Here is a 20,303-nt window from a genome sequence, read left to right as displayed (position 1 = left end):
GACTTCCCTAAGGCACTAAGTCTTGGAGGATGAGAAGGTTAAAGGAAAAGAAGAGAAAGTTTTGAAGAAAACCAGGAGACTTAGAGGCAGGAAGGAGTATGGTACATGGGGATAGAAATGAAAGATCTCTATAAACTCAGATGTTTCTCTAAATATGCATAAAAATCACATTTCGGGGTCCATGTTTAAAATGCTGATTCTCTTGGGTCCCGGCCTCAGTATCTCTGACTTAGTGCATCTGGATGGGATCCAGAAATCTTCATTTTAACTTTGATCCCCAGGTGATTTTGGTGCACTTAATCTACTTACCATATTCAGGTTGTTGTGTGCCTAGCTGAAGAGTATGAATTTTACTCTGAAGTTGTGAAGAATCCCAGAAAAGAATATTATCAAATGCACCTTTTAGAAAAATTGGAAACTAGATTATGAGAGGGTTAGATGGAAATCAAGAAGACACAGAGAAGGCAATAAACTGCAGTAATCCAAGCAATATATAAATTGGCTGTAGAGTCAAGGGTCCAGGGTCTCCTGGTATGCAAAATGGCATAGTGGGAATCACATCATCCCTTGTGTATTTTTTAAAAATCTTTCAGCTTCCTGTCTCTTTTTTTTTCCTATAAAATGAGAATAGGGAGGGCAGAGCAAGATGGTGGAATAGAAAGCTCCACCAATTGTCCCCACTGCAAGGACACCAAGTTAACCATCTACACAGAAAAAAAATACCTTCATAAAAAACTGAAAATCATGTGAGCACTCATAATACCTGGTTTTCACTTCATATCACTGAAAAAGGCACTGAAGACGGAAAATCAGTGCTGAATTGCTGATACCACCCCTCTGCCACCCCAGCAGTTGTAGAGTGGTGCAGAGAGCATCTCTGGGTGCTGAGAGAGGGAGAATACAGCAATTGCAAGGCAGTGACCTCAATGCTGTCCTGTTAGAGCAGAAAGGAAAACCAGATCAAACTCAGCTGATACCCACCATAGAGAGAGCATTTAAACCAGCCTTAGCCAGAGGGGAATCCTCAATCCCACTGGTAAGAAACTGAGTGCCTATAAACCTTGATACTGAGGCTACAGCACTCTGAGCCTCCAAGAAAACTTGAAAGGCAGGCTAGGCCATAAGGACTGCAACTCTTAGGCAAGTCCTAGAGACAGTGGACTAGGAGGTACACACAATATACTGAGACACCAGCTAGGATGGCCAAGGGAGTTCTGGCAACACCCCTCCCCTAACCTCAGGCTGCGTAGCTGGTGGCTCCAAAGAGACTCCTTCCTTGTGCTTGAGGAGGGGAGAGGGAAACGTGCGGAAGACTTTGTCTTACATCTAGGATATGAGCACAACCACACAGGATAGGGTGCCAGTTAGAGTTGTGAGGCCTCCATTCCAGGTCCTAGCTCCCAAAAGACATTTCCAGACATCCCCTGGGCCAGAAGGGAACCCACTGCCTTGAAGAAAGGAACCCAGTCCTGGCAGTATTTGCCACCTACTAACTGAAAAGCGCTGAATAACCAGCAGTGACACCCACGTACTACATCGAGGACTTTGGGTGAACCTTTGAGACTTACTGGCTTCAGGTACCAGCAGAGCCACAGAGGGATAGAACACCAAGTGAACTTGAAATAATTAAGAAGACTCAAGCAGGAATTCTGGAGTTGAAAAATGCAATTAGCATATTGAAGAGTGAATTACAGTCTTTTAATAGCAGAATTGAACAAACAAAAGAAAGAATTAGTGATCCTGAAGACAGGCTATTTGAAAACACAGTCAGAAGAGACAAAACAAAAAAGAATAAAAAACAATGAAGCAAACCTACAGGATCTAGAAAATTGCCTCAAAAGGGCAAATATAAGAGTTATTGGCCTTAAAGAAGAGGTAGAAAAAGAGATAAAGGTAGAAAGTTTTTACAAAGTAATAACAGAGAACTTCCCAAACCTAGAAAAAGATACCGATATCCAAATACAAAAAGGTTATAGAACACCAAGCAGATATAATTCCAAGAAGACTACCTCAAGGCATTTAATAATCAAAATCTCAAATGTTTAAGGATAAGGAAAGAATCCTAAAACCAGCAAGAGAAAAGAAACAAAAAACATACAATTGAGCTCCAATACACTGGCAGCAGTGGAAAACTTACAAGCCAGGAGAGAGTGGTGTGTCATGTACTGTGCTGAAGTAAAAAAAAATTTCCCCTTGAATAGTATATCTGGCAAAAATACCCTTCTAACATGAAGGAAAAATAAAGACTTTCCCAGACAAACAAAAACTGAGGGATTTCAGCAATACCAGACCTGTCCTACAAAAAATGCTTAAGGAGGTACTTCATTCAGAAAGAAAAGGACATTAATGAGTAATACATAATCATCCGAAGGTACAAAACTCACTGGTAATAGTAAGTACACAGAAAAACACAGAATATTATGACACTGTTACTGTGGTGTGCAAACTACTTTTATCCTAAGTAAAAAGACTAAACAATGACACAATCAAAACTAATAACTATAAAAACTTTCCAAGACATAGTCAGTACAAAGATATAAATAGAAACAAAAAAAGTTTAAAAAGTTGGGGTACGAAGTTAAGGCAGAGAGTTTTTGTTGGATTTCTTTTTGCTTGTTTGTTTATGGACATACTGTTAAGATGTTATCAGGTTAAAATAATGGTTTATAAGATAGTATTTGCAACCTCATGGTAACCTCAAACCCAAAAACATATGGTGAATACACAGAGAATAAAAAGCAAGAAACTAAATCATATCATCAGAGAAAATCACCTTTGCTAGAGGAATACAGGAAGAAAAGAAACAAGGAAGATATGACAACAAAAAAACCAGAAAACAAATAACAAAATGGCAGGAGTATAAGTCCTTACTTATCAATAATAACATTAAATGTAAATGAACTAAAATATCTAATTAAAAGACATAAAGTGGCTAAATAGATGAAAAAGTAAGACCCATTGATCTGTTGCCTACAAGAAACACACTTCACCTATAAAGAGACATATAGACTGAAAATAAAAGAATGGAAAGAGATATTCCAGGCCAATAAAAACCAAAAAAGAGCAGGAGTTGCTATATTTATATCAGACAAAATAGATTTCAAGACAAAAACTGTAAGAGACAAAGAAGGTCACTATATAATGATAAAGGAGTCCATTCAACAAGAGGATATAACAATTTTAAATATATATGCAACCAACACTGGAGCACCCCTATAAATAAAGAAAATATTATTAGAGCTATTGAGAGAGAATAGGCCACAATACAATAATAGCTGGAGACTTCAACACCCCACTTTAAGCACTGGGCACATCTTCCAGACAGAAAATCAACCAAGAAATATCAGATTTAATCTGCACTATAGGCCAAATGACTCTAATAAAGATTTACAGAACATTATAACCAAAAGCTGCAGAATACCATTCTTTTCCTCAGCATGTGGATCATTCTCAAGGAAAGGCCATATGCTACATCATAAAACAAGCATTAAACCATTCCAAAAATTGAAGTAATATAATATCAGGCATCTTCTCTAACCAAAATGGAATAAAACTAGAAATTGATAACAAGAGGTAATTTTGGAAATTATGCAAATACAGGGAAATTAAACAATATGCTCCTGAAAGACCAGTGGGTCAATGAAGAAAGTGAGAAGGAAATTGGAAAATTTCTTGAAACAGAGATAATGGAAACAAAGCATACCAAAACCTTTGGGATTCAGCCAAAGCAGTACTCAGGGGGAAGTTTATAAGTGCCTACATCGAAAAAAAAAAAAAAAAGGAAAAATCTCAAAAAACCTAACAAGAACTAGAATAGCAAGAGCAAACCAAACTTAAACCTAGAATAAAAGAAATAATAAAGATCAGAGCAGAAATAAATGAAATTGAAATAAAAAATACAAAAAAATCAATAAAACAGAAGGTTGCTTTATTTGAAAAGTTAAACAAAATTGATAAACCCTTAGCCAGACTAAGAGTAAAAGAGAGAAGGTCTAAATAAATAAAATCAGAAATGAAAAAGAAGACATTACAACCAATACTGCAGAAATTCAAAGGATCATTAGTAGCCACGATAAGCAACTATATGCCAATAAGTTGGAAAATGTAGAAGAAATGGACAAATTCCTAGATATATACAACCTACCACAATTGAAACAGGAAGAAATCAAAAATCTGAACAGATAGCAAGTAACAAGATTGAAGCCATAATAAAATGTCTTCCCGTAAAGTCAAGTCCAGGACCCTATGGCTTCACTGCTGAATTCTGTCAAACATTTAAGGAAGAACTAATACTCATCCTAGTCAAACTATTCCAAAAAATATATAAGAGGAGGGAATACTTCCAAAGTCATTCTAGGAAGCCAGTATTACCCTGATACAAAAAAAAAAAAAAAAAAAGAAAAGAAAAGAAGACACATAAATTAAAAAAAAACTACAGGCTAATATTTCTGATGAATACTGATGCAAAAATCCTCAACAAAATACTAGCAAACTGAATGCAACAATACATTAGAAAGTTCATTCATCATGACAAATTGGAAAATATCCCTGGGATGCAAGGATGGTTCAACATTTGCAAATCAGTTGACATGATACATCTTATAAATAGAATGAAGGATAAAACCATATGATCATGTCAATTGATGCTGAAAAAGCATTTCATAAAATTCAACATCTCTTCAGTATAAAAACTGTCAAAAAACTGGGGATAGAAGGAACATACATCAACATAATAAAAATCATACACCACAGGCCTACAGCTAGTATCATACTAAAGGGGAAAAACAGAAAGACTTTTCTCTAAAATCTGTAACACTACAAGGATGCCGACTCTCTCCACTGTTATTCAATATATTACTGTAAGTCCTAGCTAGAACAATCAGTCAAGAGAAAAATATAAAGGGCATCTACATTGGAAAGGAAGAAGTCAAATTATCCTTGTTTGCTGACAATGTAATCCTATATTTGGAAAAAACTAATGACTCCACAAGAAAACTATTAAAACAGATAAATTCAGTAAAGTTGCAGAATACAAAATCAACATGCAAAAATCATTAGCATTTCTATATGCCAACAGTGAACAATGTGAAAAAGCAATTTAAAAATATAACCCCATTTACAATAGCCACACATAAAATTAAATACCTAGGAATTAACCAAAGAAGTGAAAGACCTCTATAATGAAAACTATAAAACACTGATGAGGGAAATTGAAGAAGATACCAAAAAGTAGAAAGATATTCCATGTTCATGGGTTAGAAGAATCAATATTGCTAAAATGTCCATACTACTCAAAGCAATCTACAGATTCAATACAATCCCTATCAAAACACCAATGACATTCTTCACAGAATTAGAAAAAAAAAACAGTCCTAAAACTTATATGGAATCACTAAAAGACCCCAAACAGACAAAGCTATCCTCGGCAAAAAGAACAAAACTGGGGGAATCACATTACCTGACTTCAAATTGTACTACAGAGCTACAGTAACCAAAACAGCATGGTAGTGGCATAAAAACAGGCACATAGACCAATGGAATATAACAGAAAACAAAGAAACAAATCCACATACCTACAGTGAACTCATTTTTGAAAAAGGTGCCAAGAACATACACCGGGGAAAAGATAGTCTTGTTGATAAATGGTACTGGGAAAACTGAATATCCATTTGCAAAAGAATGAAACTTTATCCCTATCTCTCACCATATACAAAAATCAAATCAAAATGGATTAAAGATTTAAATCTAAGACCTCAAACTATGAAACTATTACAAGAAAACTTTGGGGAAAATCTCCAGGACATTGGTCTCAGCAAAGATTTCTTGAGTAATACACTACAAGCACAGGCATCACATGTGATGGGATCACATCAAGTTAAAAAGCTTCTGCACGGCAAAGGATACAATTAACAAAGTGGAGACAACCCACAGAATGGGAGAAAATATTTGGAAACTATCCATCTGACAAAGATTTAATAACTAGAATATGTAAGTAGCTCAAACAACTCTGTAGGAAAAAAATCTCATAATCCGATCAAAAAATAGGCAAAATATTTGAATAGACATTTCTCAAAAGAAGACATACAAATGGCAAATAGGCACATGCTCAACATTATTGGTCACCAAAGAAATGCACATCAAAACTACAATGAGATATCATCTCACCCCAGTTAAAATGGCTTTTATTCAAAAGACAGGCAACAACAAATACTGGCAAGGATGTGAAGAAAAGGGAACCCTTGTACACTGTTAGTGGGAATGTAAATTAGTAAAACCACTATGGAGAACAGTTTGAAGGTTCCTCAAACATTAAAAAGAGAGCTACCATATGATCCAGCAATCCCACTGCTGGGTTTATACCCAAAAGAAAGGAAATCAGTGTATCTAAGAGATATCTGCACTTCTATGTTTGTTGCAGCACCGTTTACAATAGCTAAGATTTGGGAGCAATCTAAGTGTCCATCAGCAGATGAACTGATAAAGAAAATGTGGTACTTATACACAATGAAATATTATTCAGCCACAAAAAGAATGAGATACAGTCATTTGCAGCAACATGGATGGAACTGGAGATCATTATGTTAAGTGAAAGACGCCAGGCACAAAAAGACAAACATGGGATGGTCTCACTTATTTGTGGGATCTAAAAATCAAAACTATTGAACTCATGGACATAAACAGTAGAAGGATGGTTAGCAGAGGCTAGGAAAGGTAGTGAGGAGTTTGAGGGGAGGTGGGGATGGTTAATGGGTACAAAAAAGTTAGAAAAAATGAATAAGACCTACTATTTGATAGCGCAATAGGTTAACTATAGTCAATAATAACTTAATTGTATATTTTTAAATAACTTAAAGAATTTAATTAGATTATTTGTATCTCAAAGCATAAGTGGTTGAGGGGATGGATACCCCATTTGCCATCATGTGCTTGTTTCACAATGCATGCCTATATGAAGACATTTCATGTGCCTGACAAATATATACACCTACTATGTACCCACAAAAAAATTTAAAAATAATAAGAAATGAGGATACAAATACTATCTACCTCAAAGGATTATAGAAAACATAAAAATAAAATAACACATGTAACATAACTACATGAACTGGCACATGGTACATTTTATAGAAATGTGTTTTCTTTTTTTTTCTTTTAGAGATGAGATCGGGTCTCACTCTGTCACCCAAGCTGGAGTACAGTGGTGTGATCATGGCTCACTGCAGCCTCAAACTCCTGGGCACAGATGATCCTCCCACCTCAGGCTCCCAAGTAGCTAGGACTATAGGTACACCACTGTGACTGGCTAAATAAATGTTCTTATTATAATAATAACACAGAAGTGGTAGAAAGAGATGACAGGCAAAATATTAGGAGGTAGACAGCATCATGAGTAAACTCAATCAGACTTAGAGGAACAAAGGCAGAAGGTTAGATTAATACTTTTTTTTTTTTTAGTTGTTACTTGTGTTTTGGTTGGGGGGTTTATTTTTAATTTTCAAGTGACTAGATAAATAGTCGAGGATATCGGAAGAGGCCTTTGGGAGGAGAGATGATGGGTTCAGTTTCAGATTTATTAAATCTGAGATGCTTGAGGACATCTGAATAGAAGTTACTATTACATATATATGGAAGTCAGGAGAAAAATTGAAATGGAGACACTTTGGAATTAATCAATGTAAAGCTGAACCCACATTGGCTTCGGATTATATCAACCTGGGAAAGTAGGTGGAATAGGAAGTAGAAAAAAAAAAGGAAGTCCTGAGAAATGCCTGTATTCAGGGGTAAACAGATGGAAGAAGACATTCCCATAGAAGAGACAGAGATGGAGATGTAAGAAATGTAAAAGGAGGATAGTTTATAAAATGAGAGGCTTTTTATCTGTACCAAGAGTGGTAGATAGATCAGGTAAGAGAGAGTTAGAAAAGTATATTTCCCTCAGTGTCCCAGCTGGTGACAGCTGTGTTGGCCCCAATCTGTCAGTTTCCTGTGTCCTTATTTTCATTTAAATAGGCTACCTGGAAGATTCTAGGTTTCTAAAGAATCTCAACTTCACAGCTGGCTCTGCCATATAAGTTATCCATTGTCTGTGAAAATCATGCACATTGAAGTAATCTTTTTATTAAGTTGCTCTCTTTGATGTTTTTATTATGTACAACTATGCAGAGCTCATTCTTCATCTCCTAAATCTTTAGACCATGTTGTATCCAAATGCATGTATAAAAACAACACAGTTGATACCGTACACTTCCAGTCAGAGAAGAAATGTAGAATTATTCACCAGTGCTCAGTGTGTGTTCTCTCTAATGCCCTCCACAGATTGACAGTAATCTCCACAATACTTATGGTTGGAGTATGGGAACTAGTTCAGTAGTGGCCTGGTTAAGTCAGCTCGAAGAATGGAGATAGATGATCTCTACATCCTGCCTAAACCTTTGTCTTCAGCTCCGTAAATCTCTTCTCTTTTCCTACTGAGTCTTAGACATACTCATGCGTTTATACTAAAATGTTAATACAAACTGATAATGTCACTTGAAGATAAAGTCCTTACCAGGGCACTCAAGTCCCTTCAGTTTCTGGTCCATGACCACTTTTCCAGGGCTGTGTCTTATCAAGTACAGAAACTTGGTTTCCGCTCCCTCGATGCCTTCTCATGCCTTTATACTTTTTCATGTGTTATTCCTTCTGCCTGAAATGTTCTTGACCCATTAACATGTAACAGCATGCACTAAAAACTTCATGTTTCTCATTTTTAATACATAATGTCACTTAATTCTGAGGAGAGTCTTGAGGTTGAAGTATCACTATTCCCATTTTGTATATGGTAAGTGAATCTTTTGAGAGAGAAAGTAAACTTCCCAAGATCACAGAGAAATAGGGATATGAACACAGGCAGTCTGATCCCGAAGTCCATTATCTCAACCTGGACTCTGTTCCCTTTTCTCCCTCTAGTCTTAATAAGTTTTACTTCATCTTTGAGACTCAATTATCCATTTTCAGGAGCTTGGGGTCTTGTATGCTAAGTCTATTGTAGTTCTTATCACACTATGGTGTAATTGCTGAGTTACCAGTTTGTTAAAATAATATATTCTTCACCTCTTGAGAATAGAAACTGTGTCATTTATCTCCACATTCCTGTAAGGTGACTGGTTGTGCTTACATTACGAACAAAAAAGCTAAGTTTCAAAAGTTACAGGAATTGCTCAAGATTACCTAGGCTGGAGTGAGACTAAAGCTGGGCCTTGAACCTGAGGCCTCTGACTCTAAAACTCATGTGCTTTCCCCTCCTTTACATTATGTTCTAGTACAATAACACAACAAAGTCATTTTAAAACAGGAAAATCCCTGTTTGGAAAAAAATATTCATGTAAGCAATACATATAAACATAATCTACCTAAAACCTTGAAAACACTAGAGAGTACAAAGACCAAGTTGAAGACAAGCAAACTTAATAATCTCATTTTCCAGAGTCAAATACTGCAACATTATCAAAATTTGGACCATGTTATTAATTTGTTACTGTAACAGCCTGAAGTAAGAAGAGAAAGGCTACAATTGGACATGTCAGTACCAGTAAATAAATATTTTATTTCACAGATTCCTAATTTTTAAATGATTTTTAAAATTCTGAGCCCTCAAAAAGCATCTGAAAATAGGTAAGCTCAGCAAATCATTTAGCTGATGATAGCTTAGCACTCCTTACATGCAAGTTCTTGGCCCAAGTAGGTCAACATTTACATGTAACAATCATGCCTAATATATATATATATATATATCTCAGAAACTTTATGCACAACATTTGCCAAACATGAACTCTGTATTTATCCTTTATTAACCTATATAATTCAGAATTTTCTAGAAACCTTTTCTCTATGCATAATGGCATACAAAGCCTGCTTTGTGTCATCAGAGTACATGAGTAATTAGAACAGCTGGAACTTAACAATTATTCAAAAGTTACACAGTGCAGATTTTCAGTATAACTCGTACAAAGCAATCTCCTTAAAGGGACTAAATCCAAACTATAGCTGTCATTTTTATCATTTCCCAATACAGAAGCTTTGCTTTTGCTTGTTCATAATGCTACACTTTTTGTTCAGCTGACTTTTTCTCCTTTATATCTACAGTGTTTGTAATAGAGAAGAGGGATATGTCTTATTTAAACTGGCTTGATTTTGTGGACACGGAATACTGTGACGTGGAGACAGACTCAACTGCTTTTGATGATGATTCTTGTACAGACTGACATCATGACTTTTTACAAAAGAAAATAGAAGTAACAGATTAATTTGAGATAAAAATATATTCTAAATAGAAATATATTATAATATTTTTCTGAATCTGAACACCCTAGGCAATCGATGATATAGACATCCTCTGGTCTCTAGAAATGTGATTTATTGTCACCATGCACATATCTAATCTGGCCTCAAATATCATAATCAATTTTAGAATTGATATCTTGATACAAGCTATACTGACAATTAAAATCTGCAAGTCAAATTTTAAAGTCCTTACACTGAAAATTTTTCAATAAATTTATATTTCCTCAGATTCTAACTGGAAATATTTCTTAGATCAGTAAATACCCTGAGATGTCTGGATTCCATGTCTAAAAATTTTTCCCAGGAAAACTTTTAATTTTTTTCTGAATATTAGCTATGACTTTCAGATCCTACTTATGTAACAGAATTCATTCATTTTCCTCACCATACTTGCAAACACCACAGATCTCTGCCTAAGGGAAGTAAGAAAGTACATGAAACAGTCACCCTCATTTTGTTCCTGTAAAGAACTGACAGACAAAAAGAGCCAAGGATTTGATGGTTGGGAATGTTTATGAGCCTCTGAAAAGTTCCAGACTTAAGGGATTTGAATACTGAGAACAAAATTCAAACGTATAAATCTTTACTCTTCTTCCTATTCTGCAGCTAATTTTAACCTCCAAAATGATTTTAGATGGGAAAAAGAAAATAAAGAAAAAGAAAGAAAGAGAAGATGAGGATGCTTCTAGTCCAAGTAAAGAGATATCTATGATGCTTTCACAGAGGTGGACTAAATTAAGGCTATGAGCTCACAGTATTCAGTTTCAGGGTATCTGGAATTATCTGTGTCATTTCTATTCCAGTAAAGTGAACAGTATCCCATGAGGAACACTTTACAATTCAAGTAAAGTATAGGATATATTATATGTTCATCTCTAAAGTCCTTTTGAGTTCTACTTTTTGATATTAAAATGTAGTGCTTCATAAAAAACTAAAAGATAATCCTATAATTGATACATTTAATTGTTACTAATTAAAAGATTCTACATTAAAAATAAATAAGTAAAGCTAGTAAATAGACGAGAGAGTTTTTTTTAAAGTAGTCATCTCACATTGAATATTTACTTAAAACTCTTTCAGGAGAAGGCATTTACCTGAAATGATACCACAGTAATGACTGTGAAGAGCTGACTTCTCTGTGACCTTTTCCTCCATGGACCTTTTCTGCCTATATACACGGTGTGGGTGACCTGTTATGGCCATTGTATCATTGAGTGGCTCAATAAATATGAAGTCCTCATTGAGCTGTATAAATCCCATCTGGAATATATAACACAAAAAGATATGTAAGAAATATCATTTGAAAAAATACTTTTAGATTCTTCCATTCATACATTCTGTTTTTGTTAACAAACATGCATACAGTCTTCTAGTGAAACTAACTTAGCAACCCCACTAGCAAGGTAACTATCTTCCCATTTTATTACTTCATCTTTATGTACTTTATTGCACTAACATAAACTTCATTTAGTTAGTCTTAATCCGTGTGGGTGGGAGGCTAGACGCCAGCAACAGATGCACAGTAAAAATTTTGGAATGTTAAAGGCTCACTTTGGGAGACCCATGGGGTCACTTAAATGTACAGCATGTACAGAAAGAGCAATACAGTTTTTAATTGCATACATGACACAGTCCAAATTTTTGACAGTCATTATTTAATAAAGTAATTCATATAACATATTAAGACAAATGCAAGAGACAAATGCAAGAAGCATCAAATTAATATATAAAATATTCTTAAAGTCTTCTACTATATATTTTAAAAGCCCTTGAAGAATAAGTTAGAGAAAAATGAAGCATTACTTACATAAACAAGTTTCATTTCACATAGTGACATGTTTTAAAAGTCATCCAATTGTGAGACAGAGGGTTAAAACTGTATAATACAGTTATGATCAATAAAAAGTACTTATAACAAGTAGGTATACTTGTAATATTTTGAGGCTAAGCCTAGTCATTTCTTCCTTTCCTTTTCTAGAATATAAATTTACATTATAACTAGGAAAGTATTCCATATGAAAGAACATGCTATGACTTGATCTTTTCCATTTTTAGTATTTAACTCTGTATAATTAATACATATAGATAGCATACATTCAACTATATTATCTCTTTAGCAAATAGTTTTGAATAAATCATATACTAAAACCTGTATTACTAATACCCAATCTGCTAATATCAAAGTTCTTAATTCTGTTTTGAATTATCAATATGAATTTTATGTATATTTCATTTCAATTTGATCCACTTATAAGTGGCACAATAATAATATAATTATTTTCTAAAGTGAAAATTAAACAAATACATATATCCTGAAGGAAATGTATGTTTTCTTTGGAAGTATAGCAGAATTTTTTTTAATTTATTTGAATTATTAGTATTGCATCTTCCACTGCCAATATTCTACCTCATTGCATTCTGTACCAAATAAAGTAAATCGAGGGTAAATCATAAAATCCTAATCAATCTCATTTTATTGAATGAGTTTTATCACTAAAAAATTATCAAGAACGAGAATAAGCAATTTTATCACCTCGATCTGTCCCCCTCCTCTCTCTCCCTTTCTTTCGCTCTCTCTCTCCCTCTACTGCTTTCTCTATGTCTCAATCTCTCTCTCTCTCTCTCTCTCTCTCGCTCTCGCTCTAGCTCTCACTCTGGCTCTGGCGCACACACACACACACACACGTACACAGGCACACAAATATATTCAGGGGTAGGGATAATGAAGAAAGATTTACTCTAATGAACCTTTAAAATACTAGACATATATGTGGGCCAAATATTTGTATAATTTTAATATGCCTTCAAATAACTTCAAGTAAGTTCTTTCATTTTCCATACATATTTTACTTCTCTCAGTCTGAAATTAGCTTGAATGTTAAGGTAATTACATCAAATCCAGCAGTTTTTCCCTTGAGCTTAATTTAATGAGAAACAAGAAAATATTAAAGATAAAATTATTAAATAATAGCCATTAAAGATGTAGTACATCTACACATAAGTTGAGAATAGGTGGTGTTGTGTTACACATTATTGATCTAGGCTAAAAGTAAAGAAATATGTTATTCTTGTCTTATGGATTAGTGTAATTCTGAGAGTCATTAAGTTTTCAAGGTCGCCAGTAAAATTGACAGTGAGGCTGATGATTAAAATAAGAATTATGATGCTCAGCACAGCTCAGGCAAACATGCTCAGTTTCTGAAAATCATAAATTTGTGATTCTATACATCCTTTCAACCAGGTTATAAACATGGTTAGGTTTATAACAATAAACCTTATAAAATTTAATTGCACACTATCACATAAAATTTAATGACTCCAAGAAAAGATTCTGAACTGGGTTCATAACTTACTGCTAGCTGTGTAACTATGGGAAAGTTACAGCACCTTTATCCAAACCCCAACTTCATAGGGTTATTTGGAGGATAACTTTTTAAAAATATATATATATATTAAAAATACACATATCCTTCTAACTAACAAGTTAGAAGGAACAGAAAGCAATGCTCTTATCATGGGTAATGCTCCGATACTGGCTAACTAGTCAATAAATGTTTGCTGTTACTTTAATTTTAATAAGGACAATCATAATAAATATAAGCATCCAAACATTTGAGTATAGGCTGAAAAACTCACAAAGTCCAAAGGATCTAACTTTATTAATTTTTGTATCCCTGTTAGCAGGTAAATTAGTCTGAAATAAATTTTATTGTTGTTTTGTTAGGATTTGGAAGCTTCTTCATTACATAACATTTTCTGTTGTATGAGAATTTTATCTACAGACACTTTTTGTTAAATGACGAGTTACTGGGTGCAGGACACCAACATGGCACACGTATACATATGTAACTAACCTGCACATTGTGCACATGTACCCTAAAACTTAAACTATAATAAAAAAAAAAACAAGAAAGCTACTTTTAAAAACAAGAAAGCTACTTTTAAAAAGGAAAAAACAAGTTGGAATAATTATAAGTGGTGACTCATTCATTCAATACATGTTTATAGTCTGACCACTGTGTTCCAACTCAGTTCACATATTTAGCACCAAGAGTCATACCATGAACTTTCTTTCTGGGCCTAGAATACTATCCTATGGCACACAAAGTGCCCTAGCATGAATATGTGTCATTCAAGATACTGGCTCATATTAAAGCAGAATTATAGGAAATCTTGAGGTTTTCTGTGTCCCCGCAAAGGGCTCACTTCTTCCATTAACAAAATAAATTGTTTTATCTGCAATGTGATTTTACAAGCTATGAAAGAACATGAACCCATATTAACCTTTCTGCACAAGTGCCCCTGTGCTGGGCAATCCACAATTAGGCAGCCTTTGCTTTACTGCAAATATCGTCCTCTGAATTTTAGCAAGAAATAAGATTATATGAATTAATATGACACAATGCACTATCTAAAATAAATGCATAGTATATAAGTGTTTTTCATATTTTCCTTTTTAAATTTTTCAAAATAATTTTAACTCGAGTCATTTCATGTAAATATCTGGATGTAAAATAAAGTTTAACAGTTTTCTAATTTATTTCTATCTTCATAGGCATTTTCTTATATGATGACATCTGTTCTTTTGTCATTTAATGTTATTTGATTTCTCAATTTAGTAAGAATTTCCATATTTTGCAATTAGCATTGCTTTTGTGAAAATAAGCTACCAGTCATTTCTTTTCTTACTGGTTGAAATTTCTTTTTCTCTATTTATGTGGCTCGGTGCTTTTTAAAATAACCATTAACTTTTATCTCCATGTAGATGTGCTGACACTAAAACCAACTTCTAATCAAAACATAAAATTTGATTTGGACAATGTACAGGGATGTTCATATATTGTTACTTTACCTCATTAATTATAAATGGTTCATTTATTCAAATTCAAGTTAACTATGGGCTATTAAATAGATAAACAGATCCTACAGCATATAAGAGCTAACTAAAAAGTTAGAAGGAACAGAAAGCAATATAATACTCTCCATTCTTTCCCCACTTCTACGGGGATGACTATTTCGCTTCAACTATCTCACTTCCAAATCATTGACATAACCAAAGTACTACTACAATTATCTGAAGTTTTCTCTTCATTCTTCCTTGCTCATTTATTGCAATTTTCTTCATGTTCCTGAACCTCAGATTTTTAGATAAAGTTTCATTGAACTGGCTTAAGGTATGTTTTGAGGCTCAGTTGAACAAATACATATTGAGAATTCATTAGGTACTTAATATTGTAACAGTCGTGATAAAATCCTATTTTTAAAAAACATGATCCAGCAATTCCACTTCTGGGTATATATTCAAAGGAAATGAAATCAGTATGTCAAAGAGAGATCTGAACCCTCATGTTTATTGCACCACTATTAACAACAGTCAATATGTGGAATCAACCTAAGTGTCCATTAACAGATGAATGGATTAAAAAATGGTGTGTGTGTGTGTGTGTGTGTGTGTGTAGACGGAATACTACTCAGACTTAATAAGGAAAATCCTGTCATTTGTGACAACATGGATGAATGTGAAGGGCATTATATTAAGTAGAATAAGCAAGGTACAGAAAGACAAATACTGCACAATCTCACTTACATGTAAAATCTAAAAAAGTCAGACTGATAGAAGCAGAGAGTAGAATGGTGGTCAGCAGAAGGAGAGAAAGGGAGTTTGGGAAGATGTTGGTTAAAGGATCCAAAATTTCAGTTAGACAAGAGGAGTAACTTCAAGAGATTTACTGCACGACATGGTGACTGTAATTAAAAATGATGCATTGTATATTTGAAAATTGTCAAGAGAGTAGATTTTAAATGTGGTCATCACAAAAAACTGATAAGTATGTGAGATAACAGACACATTAATTGATTTAATCTTTGCACAGTGTATACATATATCAAAACATTTTGCACACCAAAAATATGTGCATTTGTGATGTACGTATTTGTAATTTTTGTCATTCAAAGTAATTTAAAAATATATAGCATATCATAATAACTAAATGTCCTAAGTGCTCATGGACATGTGAAAGGTGATATATCATAAATTTAAGATCTGAGAAAGGTCCTGAGAGACAGCAGGATTTGCATAAGACAAGTGCAAGGATGCTCCTTATAGAGGAGGCATTATGAGTGGGGGCAAATGGGATGGAGAGTCTGGGCAACAGTTGGAAGATGTCTGGTTTGAGCAAAGAAATGGGAAAATATAGTCAGAAAATAAAATAAACTCATATAATTGAAAAAATATGACAATGTTCTTGATAGGACAAGGAAAGCCAATGTCTTGAATATCGAATATCTTAGGATATAAGTCTATTGTCCCAATATAAGGTACATCTGAGAATTAGCGAGACACTCGAAGAAGCAGAAGTGTTTCGGTTGTAAACAGTGGTAAGAGAAGTTGCTTAAAGGCTTTAGAATCAGTATATGCTTGTAAAAACATGTTAGACAAATGTCTGATGCAGTACATGATCTGAACTTCTATGTAAGGTTCTTTTTTTTTTGAGATGGAGTGTCACTCTGTCACCCAGGCTGGAGTGCAATGGCATGATCTTGGCTCACTGGAACCTCTGCCTCCTGGGTTCTCGTGATTCTCCTGCCTCAGCCTCCCTAGTAGTTGGGATCACAGGCACCCACTACCACCCACATATTTTTAGTAGAGATGGAGTTTCTCCATGTTGGCCAGGCTGGTCTTGAACTCTTGACCTCAGGTGATCCGCATGCCTCAGCCTCCCAAAGTACTGGGACCACAGGCGTGAGCCATGGCACCCAGCCTGGCTTTATTTTCTTAAGTATTTTCTCATAAGGTTATAGTTTATTAATATACCTCATTATAAAGCATTATGTAGTTCAAAGTGTAGGCATGACATATGGCTTGGCATAAATTATAATACCTCATGTTTTTCTTATGATATATTCAAATAAAATATCATTTCAGTATTACTGTAAATGGGAGTGATTTGTCATGCATTTGTGTATTCTATATCTACATATAAATCTGTATAAAACTACACTTCTGACACCATATCTATCCTATTGTCTTATCATCTTAAAACACTCTTCCTGATGATCCTTTCAATGTTTCCACAGTATGCTCAGAAAGATAAAATCCTTCATGAAGGTATACGAGGCCTATAAGGCTATGAGAATTGTATTGTCTGCCTCTCCAGTTTTACTTTTACTACTCAAACTTCATATATAACAATAACAGACAAACTTCTACTTTGTGAACAAACACATTTCAAAATAACCTTTAGCTGCATGATTACATCTTGGCATATTGCACATACTGCCTTCTCTTTCCAGAATGCCATTGTGCTTGTGAAGAGCTATCAATTCTTCAAAATCAAGCAGACCCTGTCCTTTCTCCAAAGTAACCACTGCCTTCCCTCTCTAATTCTACACCAGACATTTTCTGTTGTTGCACTAATATGTCTACTGTGGTTATAGTTTCATGTCTTTCTGATTAGACCATGAGCTACTTGAGGCTTTGGAATAGTACTCATCTTCATGCCTTCAATACATAAGGTCTAATACATAACAGGTGCTCAAATGTAGTCTTCCTTCTTGAGGTAACAGAAAATGTATCCATCACTACTCTGAAGAGCAGGTATTCACTCCACCTGTGATTTCATAAGAGGAAATTAGAATTTTATTTCTTCCACTGGGCATTTCCAATGTTGGCTTCCTTGTGTGCCCAAGTTGTATCTTTAGGAAAACTTTTCAGATGATCACATTGTTAACCTCATTCCATTTTCTTTCCTAGCCAAAGGGCTCCAAAGAGAATCATAAAACTCCAATGATAGAAGGAAAGTTAGAAATCATCTGAGCATTACAGGAGTTTTAAAATAATGAAAATCAATCCCTAGAAATGTTGCGTGGCTTGCCTAAAATTATACAGAGAGTTAATGTGAATGTCAGGCCTAGAGTGTAGGCTTCCCAATTTCCATGTTAATTTTCAGTTTTGACGCATCACGCTATCTTTGCTTGCTACTTACACTCTACTTAAACTTTTACTTACATTCTAGTCCCCACCCCCAAATCACCAAACTTCAGAAATTTTTCTGAGGTTGCTCACAATTTCCTTTTTTATTCCCCTCTCTGCAGCATTTGATCCTTGCCCACTTTTCTCCTCCTTGAATTTCCACTGCCCTGGTCCTTTTCGTTTCTAGAAACTATTTCTGTTCCCTTAAACAGGTCATGTTTCTCATCCCAAGGCTGGTTTTTGATCAGCAATTGTTCTCTGCATCTATCACACTCAATGGTTTTATAACCTCCTTTATGGAGATGATTCCCCAACCCCCTCACTCATAGTCCACCGCCACCCTTCAAGATTAACTCTCCTCTCTCACTTCCCTTGTTTCACTTCAGTCATATCATTATTCTTTCCAAAGTAGTGCCACCTCTCAAAGTTTGTATATCTGTTTATGGCTGTACCTTTTTTTAGTTACCCAAGCTAAAAATTATATGGACCTTTACTCTTTTTCAAGCCTATTTAAAACTATTTATAAGAAAACAATAATATAATAATAGGCCTGTTTACAAGGCATTTTATATGCATTATTTCATTTAATCTATAAATAAAGCCTTGGACACACGCTAATTTCATTCATTTTATAATTGAAAAAAAATAAGTCAGCTTCAAAAAGTTTTATTATCTCCTAAGATCACAAATCAGTATGTAGTAAAGACAGGATTCAAATGAAAGGCTGTCTGGTTTCAAGCACATACTGCCTTTGTGAAACTTTCTGCAAAAGGGTAGGCCTGCCATATAAGTGTTATTTCAAAAAAAATCTTCATCTTTAAAAAATTGTACACTAAGGGTTTGGACGTCAAGCATAACACCTCACAGATGGTAGCTATCCAAAATTTGATATCAATAGCCAGGCCAGGCCCCATCCCTCCCAAAGCAAAAGACAAAAATACTACATTAAGGCTCTGAACTTTGTCTTGAGCTGACTGTTCTATATGATCAAACTTCTTGGCTGCCAAAGGCACACTGGCTTTCTAAGTGGACTGAGGTTTCACCTCTAGGCTTCCTTCAGTGGTGGATGCCCCAACAGTTCTCCCATGGCAGACTTGGTAGAATATTTCAAGGTTTTTGTTTTTCCTTTTCCTTTCTTTTAATTCTCTTTTCTATTTTCTTTCCTACAATCTTTTCTGATCATACAACCAGAATTTAAACGTGGAACATAAAAATATGGTTTAAAAAATTCTTCTAAATCCTATCATACAGGATAATTACATATGAATGTATGTATATACTTCTAGTCAATTTAAATACGCATATATATTTGTATTGTATATGTATCTGTGTGTGGGCATACGTTTGCATGTACACACAGGCATAGATATATTTTAGAATTTTATATTCTACTTTGTCCCATTTAAGAAAAGCTTGTTTCTTAATAGCATTATGCGATCTTTGTGTGTTTTTTAATTGTCAAATAATAGTTTATCCTCTAAATATATCATAATTTTATTACTTATTTTTTCATCCAACTCTTTATTCAATAAATGCTTATTAGTATCAACTTTGTACAGTTAGAGCTCAGGGAACAGTAGTGAACAAGGTGGTCAAGGCCCATCATCAACTTACACTCTAGGAAAGAAAATGATGCACCATTTATCCAGCTGGGTCAAAAAGATCTATATTTGCTTCATAATCTGTTGCTAAGCCTTATGTTGATTACTTATAATCTTATTTCTGTCCGTGTTCTATTTTGCAATTAAAAAAAAGATGAAAATATAGCCAGAAAGTATCCCAACAGAAGTATCCCCAGAAGAAATGGTATTGCTCCTGTAGGGCAGAAGTCAAAGATGGGGAGAAGGGACAGGATATTTTCTTTCTTATAGTAAGCATTAGCTTTGTAAATGATGTACATATGACTTAGATTAATTTAAAAGAAAATTTAAAAGATACCCAAAGACTAAGGCAGGCGTTGCAAGTGACTACCTGAGAAGATGAATTCACCATCCTCACAGGAAAAGAC

The 20,303-nt window shown here is 34.5% G+C and overlaps 1 protein-coding gene across 4 annotated transcripts in view; it reads right to left on the bottom strand.

Moving 5' to 3' along the window:
• The window catches only part of ADAMTS19 (ADAM metallopeptidase with thrombospondin type 1 motif 19), a 281,046-nt gene that overhangs the window by 220,272 nt on the left and 40,471 nt on the right, over positions 1-20,303 (bottom strand). For all 4 annotated transcript variants that reach the window (XM_009449594.5, XM_517910.8, XM_054684567.2 and 1 more), the window contains one exon: positions 11,418-11,583. In XM_009449594.5, the coding sequence (XP_009447869.2) occupies positions 11,418-11,583 (166 nt within the window). The remainder of the gene's footprint in view (positions 1-11,417; positions 11,584-20,303) is intronic.

This window comes from Pan troglodytes, chromosome 4 (genome assembly GCF_028858775.2).
Source record: "Pan troglodytes isolate AG18354 chromosome 4, NHGRI_mPanTro3-v2.0_pri, whole genome shotgun sequence".
Taxonomy (NCBI): Eukaryota; Metazoa; Chordata; class Mammalia; order Primates; family Hominidae; genus Pan; species Pan troglodytes.
This window is presented reverse-complemented; position numbering and strand designations above follow the sequence as displayed.